The sequence below is a fragment of the Danio rerio genome, chromosome 25, assembly GCF_052040795.2.
Source record: "Danio rerio strain M-AB ecotype USA chromosome 25, GRCz13ab, whole genome shotgun sequence".
Taxonomy (NCBI): domain Eukaryota; kingdom Metazoa; phylum Chordata; class Actinopteri; order Cypriniformes; family Danionidae; genus Danio; species Danio rerio.
The window spans coordinates 1,371,336-1,387,500 of record NC_141045.1 but is presented as its reverse complement, the minus strand read 5'-3'; the positions used below and the strand labels follow the sequence as shown (position 1 = coordinate 1,387,500).

At 39.3% G+C, this 16,165-nt stretch overlaps 1 protein-coding gene across 1 annotated transcript in view; it reads left to right on the top strand.

Annotated features, from left to right (window-relative positions):
• Positions 1-9,320: 9,320 nt before the first annotated feature.
• myo9ab (myosin IXAb) overlaps positions 9,321-16,165 on the top strand; it is a 63,721-nt gene continuing 56,876 nt past the window's right edge. Inside the window, 2 exon segments of the mRNA NM_001423784.1 lie at positions 9,321-9,597; positions 10,142-10,789. Coding sequence (NP_001410713.1) covers positions 9,400-9,597; positions 10,142-10,789 — 846 coding nt within the window. The 5' untranslated portion in view covers positions 9,321-9,399.

The following is a 16,165-nucleotide window of genomic DNA, read 5'->3' as shown; positions in this document are numbered from 1 at the left end:
GTGTTGTAGCTGCTGCTCTGTGCTGTTCACTGGTCTTCTGCTGAGGGAATGACAGTTGTGGGATTGTTGAACACTGATGAGGGTGCTTGGCTGATGAAGGGCTTCAGTGGAGTGTAGAGGATCAGCAGAAACACACTGACAGACCGTCACTGAGAACTGTTGATTAGATGATCAGATGATGATGATGATGGCTTAGCTGATGCTGTACAGAGACTGTTGAAAACCTTTACATACTTTATTCGTCTGTCTGTCTGTCTATCTGTCCATCTATACTTCTGTTTGTCTTGCCATCTATTCTTCTATCCATCTGTCTGTCCATCCGTCCGTCCGCCCACCCGTCCGTCTGTCCATCCGTCCGTCCGCCCATCTCTCTGTCTATCCGTCCGTCCGTCTTTCTATTTGTCCATCTGTCCGCCCACCCACCCGTCTGTCCATCTGTCTGTCCGTCCATCTGTCTGTCCCTCCGTCCGTCCGTGCTTCTGTCTGTCCGTTTGTCTGTCTGTCTGTCTGTCTGTCCGTCCGTCCGTCCATCTGTCCCTCTATCCGTCTGTCCGTCCGTCCGTCTGTCTGTTTGTCCATCCGTCTGCCCGCCCGTCTGTCCGTCTGTCTGTCTGTCCTTCTGTCTGTTTGTCTGTCTGTCTATCCGTCCATCTGTGCATCTGTCCGTCCATCCGTCTGTCTGTCCGTCCGTCTGTCTGTCTGTCTGTCCGTCCTTCCGTCCGTCTGTCTATTTGTCCATCTGTCCGCCCGCCCACCTGTCTGTCCATCTGTCTGTCTGTCCATCTGTCTGTCCGTCTGTCCGTCCGTCTGTCCGTTCGTGCGTCTGTCCGTCCGTTTTTCCGTCTGTCTGTCCGTCCGTCCGTCTGTCCCTCTATCTGTCTGTCCGTTCGTCCGTCTGTCCGTCTGTCTGTTTGACCATCCGTCTGCCCGCCCGCCCGTCTGTCTGTCTGTCTGTCCGTCTATCTGTCCGTCCGTCTGTCTGTTTGTCTGTCTGTCTATCCGTCCGTCCGTACATCCGTGCGTCTGTCTATCCGTCCGTCCGCCCATCTGTCTGTCTGTCTGTCCGTCCGTCCATCTGTCTGTCTGTCTGTCTGTCCGTCTGTCTATCTATCCATCAGTCTTATCTGTTTTCTATCCATCTGCCTGTCTGTCTGTCTATCTGTCTGCCTGTCTATACAACAGTCTGTCTATCCATCTGTCCTTCTATCTGTCCTTCTATCTGTCTATTTCTCTGTCTAGGGTTGTTTAGCTATCCCGCTATCCCTGTCTGTCTGTATGTTCGTCTGTCTCTCCATCTGTCTGTCTGACTCTTATCCTAAGAGTCGTATGTGTCTGTTTGTCCTCTGCTGCTCTCTGTCCCACATAAAGGCAGTTTGTTTGCTAGTTAGTCAGTCGCTCTCCAACATTCACTATTGAGTCGTCTTTCATCCTCAGTCAAACAGAATGAGGAATGAGCGCCGTCCCTCCTGCTCACCTGCTGTGTGTTTGTGGTGTGCGGGACCGCGAGGATCCGCCGGTGATTCGGTGTGATGCTCTGTGACCTGCCACGGCCTGAGCAGATATAAGCTCTTGACGCTGACCTCTGACCCCGCAGATCTGTCATGTGGTCTTTTATCTGCAGGATCAGCAGCCAATCAGCTGTCAGGAGCCGCTCGTCCAGAAAGTGACAAGATGATTGTGTCATTATTATGGAGTCTTCAAAATAAACCTGAGGTCATTTTGGGATGGTGTGAGCTTTGGATGACATCATCAGCAGACTGAGCCTGCATGTTTGATTGGTTATTAGTTTGTTTTATTATTTACTTAAAGTATGAATATTTATATATTACAATATGCACCATCCGTTATTTAAATCCATATTTATTTATAATGCATATTTATTGATTGAACAAATTGCTGGTTTGAGTCTTGGCTGGGTCAGTTGGCATATCTGTGTGGAGTTTGCATGTTCTCCCCATGTTGGCGTGGGTTAGGGCTGCACAATATATCATTTCAGCATCGATATCGCAATGTGTGCATTCGCAATAGTCACATCACAGCATCTGAAATGTGGAGTTGGGATTATTACAGCTGATCAGCAATGATCATTTATACATTTTACATTACATTTGATTATTCAATAATAGCAGCAGGAAAAAATAGTCATGTGCATAAGGTGGAACTTCGCGTAATGGCGGATTGAATGTTTTGATTCTCAGAAATATATGTGCTTTATAATCATTTTCCCTCCTTATTTACAAATATCATGATATATTGTGGATGGTTTTCTTGTGATAACGTGACCTATCATTATCAGGGGCAAAATATTATGATAATATCATATTGCTGTACCTGAATATCTGACTACTTATCTCACATTTATCTCTGCTCTATATCTTATTCAATTACTCTTGCAATTTCTTTGATTCACTCCTCTACAAGATTATTCCAGTCACACAAAGTTAATGATTTTATTCCAAATAGAGCTATTAAACTCATTGTTTTCATATCGCTCTAAAAACCGCAGCACAATAAAATATCCCAATATCAGATTTCTCTAATATCGTGCAACCCTAGCGTGGGTTTCCCCCTACAGTCTAAACACAGGCGCTATGGGAATTAATTAACTAAATTGGCCGTAGTGTATGAATGATTGTGTGTGTGTGTGTGTGAATGAGTGTTTCCCAGTAATAGGTTGCAGCTGGAAGGGCATCCGCTGTGTAAAACATATGCTGCAATAGTTGGCAGTTCATTCCACTGTGGCGAATAAAGGAACTAAGCCGAAGGAAAATGAATAAATGATTTATTTTAATCAAATTGTTTTTAATTGAATTATTTCAAGTATTAATACTTCTTTTAATCAAGCTATTTATTGGTTTTAATCAAATATATTAATTTTGTTATTTAGTAAGTCTATTTTAAGATTTGTATCCTTTAGTATATTTTTAAGAAAATACAAATATGAACATATGTTTGTTTGTTTTGTAGGGCTGTCAAAGTTCCCTTGGGGATCCTTGATGGTTGTTGTGTTGCTATACAGTTGCTAATGGATCCTTATTGGATTTTAACATGTTGCTTAACATGTTTGTATTGTGTTATTTATCGGTTTAATCTAATTTATTAATCAATTTAAAGTATTTTTTAAATTTTTGAATATAAAAAAAAATACTAAAAAAACATTTAAGGCAGTTAAACTTTAAAAATGCATCTTTCTGAGCAATAACAATATCATTCATTCATTCATTCATTCTGCCAACTCAACCAGCACATGCTTTACACAGCGGATGCCCTTCCATTCACAATCCAGTACTGGGAATAGGGCTAGGTGATATTGCAAAGAAAATGATCACGATATCTCCTTTTATATGATTCGATATCAATAATTATTGAATATTTTTAACAGTACATTTAGAAATATTAGGATTTTTGTTATTTAACCACTTTTACGAATTATTATTTTGTTTTTACTAAATGTAGCTAATTTTGACAACCTCGTCGCCAGAGCTGAAGGCAGACAGCATTGTCCCCAGGGCAACCTTTGATGCTGTCACCGCCTTCAGTGTAAACGCACAGTAAACTTATCAGCATTGCTTCCAAGGCTTGCGCTCAGCAGCCACATTTTAATAAAACTACAGCGCTTCATACAGTAACTACATACCGAATCTTTTTCATCAACATTGACGATGCTGTTCGGTCAATCAATAACGATACCGATTTTATCACCCAGCCTTAACTGGGAAACACCCATACACACTCATACACTACAGCCAATTTAGTTCAGCAATTCCACTATAGTGCATGTGTTTGGACTGGGGGGGAAACCGGAGCACCTGGATGAAACAACACGGGGAGAACATGCAAACTCCACACACAAATGCCAACTGACACAGCCGGGACTCGAACCAGCGACCTATTATTATTTGCTTTATTTTGTTACTATGCATTTGCAAGGGGATCATTGAATGTTAATATTGAGTTGCTTTGCAGTTACTAGGAGATCAGTATTGGTTATTACCATGTTGCATTATGGTTGTTATAGTGTTATTTATTGGTTTTAATTCAGTTTATTTATTAAAGTATTTGTAATAAATCAAAAAATGTGTTTGCTTGTTTTTTACTTTAATTTTACAACAGTCAAATATGTTAAAAATGCTATATTATATAATATTATATTGAAAGTTATGTTTTTCTTGATTGTTTTTTTCTATATACTTCCCCCTCACTTTTTAGAGACAGAACATTTAGAAATAGGTATTAATAATTATGTGAACGTAAACTTTTGGATTTCATTCAGCTGTTCCCCCCATTTTTAAAAAGTCTGCTACGCCCCTTCCTGTCAGGTAAAGCCTATTCATTTGTCTCTATTAAGAAGACGCTCTGCCAGTATGGAAACATCCCAGGGAAAGCATAAGGAATGTGTGTGTGCTCATATGTGTGTGTGTGTGTGTGTGCAGTCCATTACGCTCCGTCACTCATCTTTATTGGCTACAGGGAAATATTGCTAGCAGGGCTGTCAGTGTCAGAAGAGTGAGGCATCATGGGAAGATTCCCGAGGCTGTGCTGTCAGCGGTGTTTAAGGAGACTTTGGGCTTCATTTAATAAGAGACACAGATGTGTTAATCCAGCAGATGTGCATGATGCTCACTGTCACTCTGCATCAGTCTGGAATACGCCACTGATTCATTGTAAGATAGCGGTCAAAGGCTCAAACCGCACGGCTTTAACTGTCAGGATGCTCTGTGGTTGTTTGAGGGTTGCTATACAGTTGCTAGGGTGTCAATAGTGATTATCAGCCTGTTGCTGTGTAGTTGTTATAGTGTTGCTATACAGTTGCTAGGGTGCCGATAGTGGTTGTCAGCCTGTTGCTTTGTAGTTGTTATAGTGTTGCTATACAGTTGCTAGGGTGCCAATAGTGGTTGTCAGCCTGTTGCTGTGTAGTTGTTATAGTGTTGCTATACAGTTGCTAAGGTATCCTTTATGGTTGTTAATATGTTGCACAGTGGTTGCTGTGAGTTTGTTAGGATGATGCTATGTATTCGCTAGAGAATCTAGATGGTGGTTAACATGTTTCCAGGTGGTTTGTGTATGTTGCTATGCAACTTTTGGCAGGGCAAGTAAAAATCTGAATCACTGGCCCAATCGGGCCACTAGAAAAAATCGTTGGTGTTGAATCCTGAACATTGCTGCAATGTTGTTTTAATAGTGTTGCTATGCAGTTGCTAGGGGACCTTAGGTGGTTGTTAACATGTTGTATGTATGTAGTTGTTAGGGAGGATGTTAAATGGTTGCTAGGCTGTTGCTATGCTTTTAATTGGCTATACTTAAGCATCATTTTTCATAAGGAGAGATTAATTTTTCTCTCTGCAGTTTCAGGATTGTATTTTTCTTTGCGCTCTGCTTAAATCCGTCTCTCTTGTGTTTCTTCCATCTGTTCATTATTCATTGTGCGTTCGCCTGACCGTTTTAACCTGCTTTAACACCTCCTCTTTTCTTCCTTCCTCTTTCCTGTGCTTTTATTTCTGTGGAGGGTTTTTAAAAGCGTCTCTCAAGGCTCGTGGTAAAAATATCTTTCACAGCTGTAAATAAAACAAAGAGCTTTGAAGCATGTTTTTAAAAGATAAAATATTATGATTACCCTTAGCTGTCATGTTTAATTCAGGTACTGTTTCTTGATTTTAATAGTTCATCAAATTTACTTTAAATTGTATTTCTAATTGAGCATTAGGGCTTTCACCATATCTATTTTTTGCTGGCCGATATATTGCACCCAAATTAATCACGATAAACTATATTATTGCCACTTTATAACTTATATCACTAATAAAAAACAGAATAATGTAATAATTCAGGTACTGTTTCACAGAACATTTTATTCTTAAGAATATTTAGACGATTGAAATTGAAACATGAAAACAATATCTTAACTAATAAGTAATGATAAATAGGAGATGTAAACAAAAAAGCTAAAGACTTTTAAAGCATCTCAAGCGCCATTTTATTAAATAATCAGTCAGATTCCAAGACAGGACTGTGTGTTAAAGGTTTGCAGCATATTTTTAAAATGCTGTTTTTTGAGCGTGTTTAACGGCTGCTTCTCTTTAGCTATGTAATTCAGTGTTTTCTCTAGATATTTATTCCAGCTGTGGCGGCAGCCTTTTACTCAAATCTACCAACTACCTATGTCGTTATTTTAATGACAAATGAAGAAAAGTCGAGATCGCATTTATGTAATACAAGCATGCGAATCCCTGTGCTTGCGCTCCTCGTGCACAAAACTTCTCGCACGCTGTCTAAAATTTACGTTGCTGAAGTGCAGATCTTCTTGTGCGCTCTCAAATAAAATGAAGTGTGATTTAGTGTGTTTTTGTAACTCGTATGTCTCCAGCATTTATTAGATTTGCTAGGAATATTTATCAATGTCTCCAAAATACCTACAGAGTGATATTAATGCGTCCTGAAATGAGTGAAACGGCTATAAACTCCAGCAAGGTAAAGTGATTATATGCAGAACCACAGACCTTCATCTTGTTCCATCTAGAATCCACTCTTGCAATACTGCGCTCACGACATTTGTCATTGAAATAACGCCACAGGTAGTTGGTAGATCTGTGTAAAAAAAGGCCTGCTGCCACAGCTGGAAAACATCCTAGAGGAAACACTGGAATGAATATCACTCCTCCAAAATTACCCGCACTCATTGTCATATATCGCGCAATAAGTCAATATATCCACTATTGCACCAGGCCTAATGAGCACTTTCTAATTTATTGACACATCCAAGTATTTTTTTTTTTGTATATTTAGAAAGTAAATTGTAATTCATTTTACAGTATTTTTTTTAAATTTATTAAATTAAGAAAATGCTTTATATATAATTGTCACAAAATACAGAAGAAACTCTATTGACGAATATAAATTCATATGACGAGGTGTAATCATAACAAATATCAAAAATTGCAATAGTCAGATAGTTTGTAAATGTGGCATATTTATGCATGTATATAAAAATAATAAAGCAATTAGGCCATATTAATCAGACACCTGTAATAACAAGATGAACTGTTATGAGTTCATGCTGTCATAGAGCATCATAATACAGAGTATATATTGGGTGGCACGGGGGCTCAGTGGTTAGCACTGTGGCCTCACAGCAAGAAGGTTGCTGGTTTGAGTCCCGGCTGGGTCAGCTGGTGTTTCTGTGTGGAGTTTGCATGTTCTCCCCGTGTTGGCGTGGGTTTCCTCTCCGGTTGCCCACACAGTCTAAACACATGCGCTACAGGGGAACTGATCAACTAAACTGGCCGTAGTGTATGAGTGTGTGAGAATGAGTGTGTATGGGTGTTTCCCAGTACTGGGTTGCAGCTGGAAGGGCATCCGGTGTGTAAAACATATGCTGGAATAGTTGTCGGTTCATCCCGCTTTGGCGACCACTGATGAATGAAGCGACTGAGCCGAAGGAAAATGAATGAATGAATGCTCTAATATTAGCTTGCCAAACCTCTGCTGTGTTTTCTTTGACTGTAAGGAAGCGAGTGTCTGTCTTCTCCTCAAAGCGTGCTCTTTGTGTAGCGAGCGCTGTGATTAGGGAGGGTTTTGTGTTGTTTTCTGCACACCTGTGTGACTCAGGAAGTGATGCGGATCTGCTGAATGACACTCAAACCCGTCTCCGTCAAAAGCAGAGCTCAGTCTTTTGTAGGCGCTCATACTTCTGAAATACCTGCGCTTTGTTAACAGCACAGAGGATTCATCTCACACCCACGTCTGAATGCTTTAAATAACCCCGCAAAACCTCACTGAAGATGACCTTTATATGCCAGGAGATCACAGCCGTCTCTCTGCGGTTAGGCTTTCAAGTGTCATTTAATTTTTGATCTGATGTTACCATCTTATTTTTTATTTTATCTTCATTAATTGTACATTTATAATTTATTTTATTTTATTCATCATTATTTATATGTACAGTTAAAATCTGAATTATTCGCCCCCCTGTTTGTTTTTTTCCTTAATTTCTGTTTAACGGAGAGCAGATTTCTTCAGCACATTTCTTATCATAACAGTGTTAATAACTCATTTCTATTAACTGATTTATTTTCTCTTTGTCATGATAACAGTAAATAATATTAGACTAGATATTCTTCAGGACACTTCTATACAGCTTAAAGTGACATTTAAAGGCTTCACTAGGTTAGATAATTTAACTAGCCTGGTTAGGGTAATTAGGCAAGTTATTGTATAATGATGGTTTGTTCTGGAGACTATCGAGAAAAAAAGCCTAAAGAGGCTAATAATTTTGTCCTTAAAATGGTGTTTAAAAAATTAATAACAGCTTTTATTCTAGCCGAAATAAAACAAATCAGACTTTCTCCATAAGAACAAATGTTATCAGACACACTGTGAGTGTGAACATTTCCTTGCTCTGTTAAACATCATTTGGGAAATATTTGAAAAAGAAATAAAAATCATGGGTTGCGGCTGGAAGGGCGTCCGCTGCGTAAAAAAACTTGCTGGATAAGTTGGCGGTTCATTCCGCTGTGGCGACCCCGGATTAATAAAGGGACTAAGCCAACAAGAAAATGAATGAATGAATAAAAAATCAGAGGGCGGCTAATAATTCTGACTTCAATTGTATAAACACACACTCACACACTCACGCTCACACACACACACACACACACACACACACACACACACACACACACATTTTTTGTATTTATTTTATTATATTTTACACTTGTTTGAATGCTTGAAATTACTTCAAAAACCTTTTAAGAACGTATTTAACCTTGCTGTTTATTTACTCTAGTATATTTAATATTTTGATTTACTGGTTGTTTTTATTAACTTAGTTCTGTTTATAATTCTGGTTTATATTTTTGCATTTGTTTTCTGCTTTATCATTATATTGTTTTTTAAATTATCATTTCTTAGTCTCATTTTTTTCCAGTATTAGTAATCTTCAACTATATATAATAATTAATATATGATTATGATACTAGTTTACTATGCTTTACTATGTTTACTATACTTTAGTATTACTATGATATTAAACGACCTTCTTTCCAGTTTTAATAGTAATAATTTAATTATTATTATTTAATAATAATAATTTATTTTTTAAGTATTTTTAAACCATTTAAGTAAAAGTATTTTTTTAATTTGAGGTTTTTCAGTTTTGCACTTCAACTCATTTAATTTCAACTGTTTTCTTTTTTTCTTTCACTATTTATTTCTTTATTTTGTTTATTTATTTTATTTTATTATTACTTTGTTGATAAATGTCTGCTTAATTATTAATAGAAATGATAATGTATTTTATTTCTCTGATGATGATATTGTCTCCACAGGTAGGATGTCGTGAAGTGGTGGCTTGTGTCTTGAGTTGGCGCTGCGTCTGGAGCTAATGGAAGCTGCTGATCCATCATGAGTTGTCATGATGTGGGTGGACGCCGTCGTTTCGAGGACTCGGAGTTCACCTTACGAGTGTATCCCGGATCTCTGTCCGAGAGCACCATTTACTGTCCGGTCAGCGCTCGCAAGATCACGACCGCCGCCGAGGTGATCGAACGGGTCATCGAGCGGCTGCAGCTCGACCGCACACGGCTCTACGTGCTTGCAGAGGTAAACTTCACAAACACACACACACATACACACACACACACACACACATACACACACACATACATTACTGATGGCATGGGTTACTAGTCTAGACTAATTTTAACAGCAGATGGCGCTCTAGACTAGTATTTAACAGCAGATGGTGCTCTATACTAGTTTTTAGCAGCAGATGGTGCTCTAGGCTAGGTTTTAACAGCAGATGGCACTAGTTTTTTAAAAGCTGACAGTGCTCTAAGATTTAGGTTTTAACAGCAGATGGTGGTTTAGACTCGTTTTTAACAGTAGATGGCGCTCTAGGCTAGTCTTCAACAGCAGATGGCACTGTTTATTTATGATTATTTTAGCCATTTATTATTGAAAACTAAGCTCCGAATAATTCCAGGAACAATTTGATTAATTTAATTTATTAATTTTTTTCTTTTATTCCAGTTAAAAAATAGTTTTTATTGTAGCCAATCAGATTAAATAATTTTACAGGAGGGCTGATAATTTAGTTTTTCGGCTGTATATATGTAAGTTTGTTGTCTAATATTATGTGTTCAAGGTCAAGGAGTTTGGTGGTGAGGAGTGGATCCTGAACCCGAGCGACTGTCCTGCGCAGCGCATGATGCTGTGGCCACGGATGGCTCTGGAGAACCGGCTGCTGGGCGAGGATTACCGCTTCCTCCTGCGCGAGAAGAACCTGGACGGCTCCATCCACTATGGCAGCCTGCAGATGTGGCTGCGCGTGACGGAGGAGCGGCGGCGGATGGTGGAGCGCGGTCTCCTGCCTCAGCCACCTGCTGCTCAGTTCGTGGCGGATCTGTGCTCGCTGCCTGACCTGAACGAACACACGATGCTGGAAAACCTGCGGGGTCGCTTCCGGCAGGAGAACATCTACACCTACGTAGGCTCCATCCTGATCGCCGTCAACCCTTTTAAATTCCTGCCCATTTATAATCCCAAATATGTCAAGATGTATGATAAGCACCGGCTCGGGCAGCTGGAGCCGCACATCTTCGCAGTGGCGGATGCAGCGTATCACGCTATGCTGCAGCGGCACAGGAATCAGTGCATAGTGATCTCTGGAGAAAGTGGATCGGGGAAAACACAGAGCACAAACTTCCTCATCCACCACCTCACGGCGCTCAGCCAGAAGGGATTCGCTAGCGGCGTCGAGCAGATCATCCTCGGGGCCGGACCCGTGCTAGAGGTACAGATTGACTGTTTCTGAACCGTAAATATCTGCACTTATTGCTCATGTTTGCAGTGCTGGGGAGTTGAATTAATCAGCATGGATAAGTTCTCACTTTTCAGCTTAGTTCTGAAGGCGAAACTGATGAATAATAAACAATTTGTGGTGCAAAATGTATTATGTATCAATTTTGAGATTTTCAAACTGCATCTCTATTCTCTTTTGCGTCTATTCCGAGTCAGACTGCTAGTTTTCAACTGCAGATGGTGCTCTAGCCTAGTATTGAAGAGCAAATGGTGCTCTATGCAAGTTTTGTACAGCGAGTGGTGCTCCAGGCTAGTTTTGAACAGCAGATGATGCTCTAGGTTAGTTTTGAACAGCAGATGGTGCTCTAGGCTAGTTTTGAACAGTAAATGGCGCTCTAGGCTAGTTTTGAACAGCAGATGGTGCTCTAGGTTAGTTTTGAAAAGCAGATGGTGCTCTAGGTTAGTTTTGAACAGCAGATGGTGCTCTAGGCTAGTTTTTAACAGTAAATGGCGCTCTAGGCTAGTTTTGAACAGCAGATAATGCTCTAGGTTAGTTTTGAACAGCAGATAATGCTCTAGGTTAGTTTTGAACAGCAGATTTAGCTCTAGGCTAGTTTTGAACAGCAGATGGTGCTCTAGGTAGTTTTGAACAGCAGATGGTGCTCTAGGCTAGTTTTGAACAGCAGATAATGCTCTAGGTTAGTTTTGAACAGCAGATTTAGCTCTAGTTTAGTTTTGAACAGCAGATGGTGCTCTAGGCTAATTTTGAACGGCAGATGGTGCTCTAGGTTAGTTTTTAACAGCAGATGGTGCTCTAGGTTAGTAGTTTAGAACACCAGACGGCGCGCTAGACTAGATTTGAAAAGTAGATGATGCTCTAGGCTGGTTTTGAACAACAGATGGCGTTCTAGGCTAGTTGTTTTGAACAGCAGAGGGTGCTCTAGGCTAGTTTTGAACGGTGGACGGCGCTCTAGGTTAGTAGTTTTGAAAAGCAGATGGTGCTCTAGACTAGTTTTGAACAACAGTAGGCGCTCTAGGTTAGTAGTTTAGAACAACAGATGGCACTCTAGGCTAGATTTGAAAAGCAGATGACACTCTAGGCCAGTTTTGGACAGCAGATGGTGCTCTAGGCTAGTTTTGAACAACAGTAGGCGCTCTAGGTTAGTAGTTTAGAACAACAGACGGCGCTCTAGGCTAGATTTGAAAAGCAGATGACACTCTAGGCCAGTTTTGAACAGTGGATGGCGCTCTAGGCTAGTAGTTTTGAACAGCATATGGTGCCCTAGGCTAGTTTTGAACAGTGGACGATGCTCTAGGCTAGTAGTTTTGAACAGCAGTTGGTGCTCTAGGCTAGTTTTGAACAGTGGACGGCGCTCTAGGCTAGTAGTTTTAAACAGCAGTTGGTGCTCTAGGCTAGTTTTGAACAGTGGATGGCGCTCTAGGCTAGTAGTTTTGAACAGCAGTTGGTGCTCTATGCTAGTTTTGAACAGTGGACGGCGCTCTAGGCTAGTAGTTATGAACAGCAGATAGTGCTCTAGGCTAGTTTTGAACAGTGGACGGCGCTCTAGGCTAGTTTTGAAAAGCAGATAATGCTCTAGGCTAGTTTTGAACAACAGACGGCATACTAGGCTAGTAGTTTTGAACAGTAGATGGTGCTCTAGGCTAGTTTTAAACAACAGATGGTGCTTTAGGTTAGTTTTGAACAACAGACAGCACACTAGGTTAGTAATTTAGAAAAACAGACGGCACTCTAGTCTAGTTTTGAACAACAGATGGCACTCTAGGCTAGTTTTGAACAGAGGACAATGCTCTAGGCTAGTAGTTTTGGACAGCAGATGGTGCTCTAGGCTAGTTTTGAACCACAGACGGCACTCTAGGCTACTTTTGAACTGCAAAAATATGTAGCTGTAATGCATGTGTTTATCTGACAGTAACGGCATGCCTTACAATACACATCAGCCGATCTCAACAGCATAAGGTTTAACGATTAAAACCTATTTAAAGAATAGAACTATTACTTCAGTGTTATTGTACTGTAAAGCTGTTTTCAGTGAGACTCAACCAAGCTACTGAACATTTCTGTTTGGATCATTTCTAATATTCAGGACAGTGATATCATCACCCTTGCTGCAACATAATTAAATCCCACTGATCATTAGTTTCCATTAAAGGGCTTTAATACGAGCCGTGTGTGTAATATGAGATCCGCTTTACAGGAATCAACCACAGCTGCTCTTCATCATCTGATAACAGCAGCTGCTACTGCTCTTTACTACACTGATTCATTAAGAGAATCGGTTCATATGAGTCATTCTGAAACAGACTCTATTGATTTGTTTGGTGTGCAAATGATTCATTAAAACAGTCAGTTCAAAGTACTTATTCTGAATCAGAATGAATTAGTTGGTTGTTGTGCAAGTGATTCTTTAAAATAATCTTTTTTTTTTCTAAATTAGAGTTCTCTGGTTTGTTGTTGGACTGATTCATCAAAAGAATCAGTTCAATTTATTCAAGACTGCACTGCTTTGTTTGGTTGGTTGATTGGTTTTAGTGCACTAATGATTCATCAAAAGAATCTGTTCGTAGGAGTCACTCTGAATCAGTGTTTCAGCGGGTGTTGTATATTCAGGTTCTTCTGGCGTAGGTGTTGTCATAGTGAACATCTACTTTATGACTAACGGCAGATTTCCGAGTATAATGACAGAAAGCATATGCAAATTTAACCATGTTGAAATGTGTTAAGCCATGCAGGTATTCTTGACAGCTGAATGCATCAATAATCAGGTGAACTGTTTAATAAGCACAGGTTGGGGAATGTGCAGCATTTAAATTTCTGGCCCTATGATTTCATCGTCATGTAATAGATGTATTTAAATTATTTAATTCTAATATATAATATTTATATGTTGAAAAAATAAATTTTAATGATTAAAATACTTAACTACTTATAATAATAACAATAATAATCTTAAGTTTTTTATATAACACCTTTAAAGTAGCCTTTCAAGGCACTTTACAGACAATTGTGCAACAGTAAAAGAGAAGTACAAAGATTAATGCAGAAAATCAATAATAAAATAATTTAAAACACACAATACTAATAAATAACTTCTAATAGTAATATACTTATTTTTTATATTTATATACACTACCGATCAAGTTTGGGGTCAGTTTTTTTTTATTATTATTATTCATTTGATTTAATAATTTAAATCAAATTATTCTGATCATCAAGGCAGCATTTATTAAATGTGAAAAAAAAGTTAAATACTTAATTATTAAATGTTTATTTATTACTTATTGTATGTAGTTCCAAATGAAATTATTACTCCAGTCATTATTGCTTTTCATACTATTACCAATAATAATAATAATAATAATAATAACAATAATAATTAATATTAGAATGATTTCTAAAAGATCATGTGACTTTGACGACTGGAGTAATGAAGCTGAAAATGCATCATTAAAATCACTGGAATAAATAAATAAATTAAATGATAAACTACTTTTGAACAGTTATTTTACAGTGCAATAACATTTAATAATTTTACAGTTTGTCCTGTATTTTTGATTAAATAAAAGCAGCTTTGGTGAGCAGGAGAAGCTGATTTTAAAACATTAAAAAATCCTCCTGACCCCAAGCGTTTGACCGCTAGTCTACTTGTACTTATATATATATATTATATATTAGTGCTAAGCAATAGTGAATACACAGCATTTTGAAAATGCATATTTTTAATCCATTTCTCAGTGAAAAAAGATATATTTGAATTAAACCATTTATTAAACAGTTATATCCATTAAATAAGAGTGTGATCACCTAACATCAGGAATAGGGAATAGAAATAAAGAGATAATACATATAAATTTAAACAAAAAAACAAAACAAAAAAACTGTATAACATCCTATAGAACATAATTTAGAAGAGAGATCTGTGAGGGGTGTACTTATTTATGCTCAGTGCTGTTTAGTAACTAATAATTCTAAATGTGATGGATTTAGTTCAAATAGCTGATATTCTGATAATAAATCAACAGTGTCATGCACGTTCAGTCTGTTATCAGCTGATGTGTCACTCTTCTAGTTGTCGTGTGTGTTTATCAGGGCCCCGTGTCTCTGCGGGGCCGACAGATGGCTTTAATCCAGATGTCACTCTGTGAACGGGCCCTCAGGGGCCGTCCTGTCTCTGACTCTGAGATATGTGCTTTTTTCTCCAGCTAGCCTACAGAAATAGGGAGTCCTTTAAGTAGTTAACAGGTCAGACTGACCCCTGACCCGCCTGCAGCCTGTTAACTTGTAGAAAATGAAATAAATGGCCTTTGCTTGAGGGTTCAGATGTTTCTCCTGTGAAGTGAACTTATGGAGCGGAGCTGTGCATCTGGAGACGCTGGTGGATGTTGACGGCTCAGCACATTATTTCTAGGTCCCTGCGTGTGTTCGTAAAAGCCTTTCAGAACAGGTTAAGATCAAACCGCTGCAGTGCTGATGTGTTCAGAGGCTCGTGTCCTGATGCTTGACGGCTGGAAATGTCCTGTAAGACACTGGAGAGCCTGTAAACACCTGCAGGCTCTGAAGAACCAAAACAACACGAGTCTGAGGAGTCACACTTAGCCGGAGCACTTCAGACAAATCCTGAGAGGTGTTAGATCACTCAGAACAGTCATTCAGGACACCATAACAACAGCCTAACAACTGCTCGGAACACCACAACAACAGCATAGCAACCGCTCAGAACACCACAACAACAGCATAGCAACCGCTTAGAACACCATAACAACAGCATAGCAACCGCTCAGAACACCACAACAACAGCATAGCAACCGCTTAGAACACCACAACAACAGCATAGCAACCGCTTAGAACACCACAACAACAGCATAGCAACTGCTCAGAATACCACAGCAACTGCATAGCAACCGTTCAGAACATCACAATAGCAGCATAGCAACCACTCAGAACACCACAACAACAGCATAGCAACCGCTTAGAACACCACAACAACAGCATAGCAACTGCTTAGAACACCACAACAACAGCATAGCAACCGTTCAGAACATCACAATATAGCAACCGCTTAGAACACCACAACAACAGCATAGCAACCGTTCAGAACATCACAATAGCAGCATAGCAACTGCTCAGAACATCATAATAGCAGCATAGCAACTGCTCAGAACACCACATCAACAGCATAGTAACAACTCTGAATACCACAACAACAGCATAGCAACCACATAAAACACCACAACAGCAGCATGGCAACCATTCAGAACACCACAACAGCAGCATAGCAACCGTTCAGAACATCACAATAACAGCATAGCAACTGCTCAGAACACCACATCAACAGCATAGTAACAACTC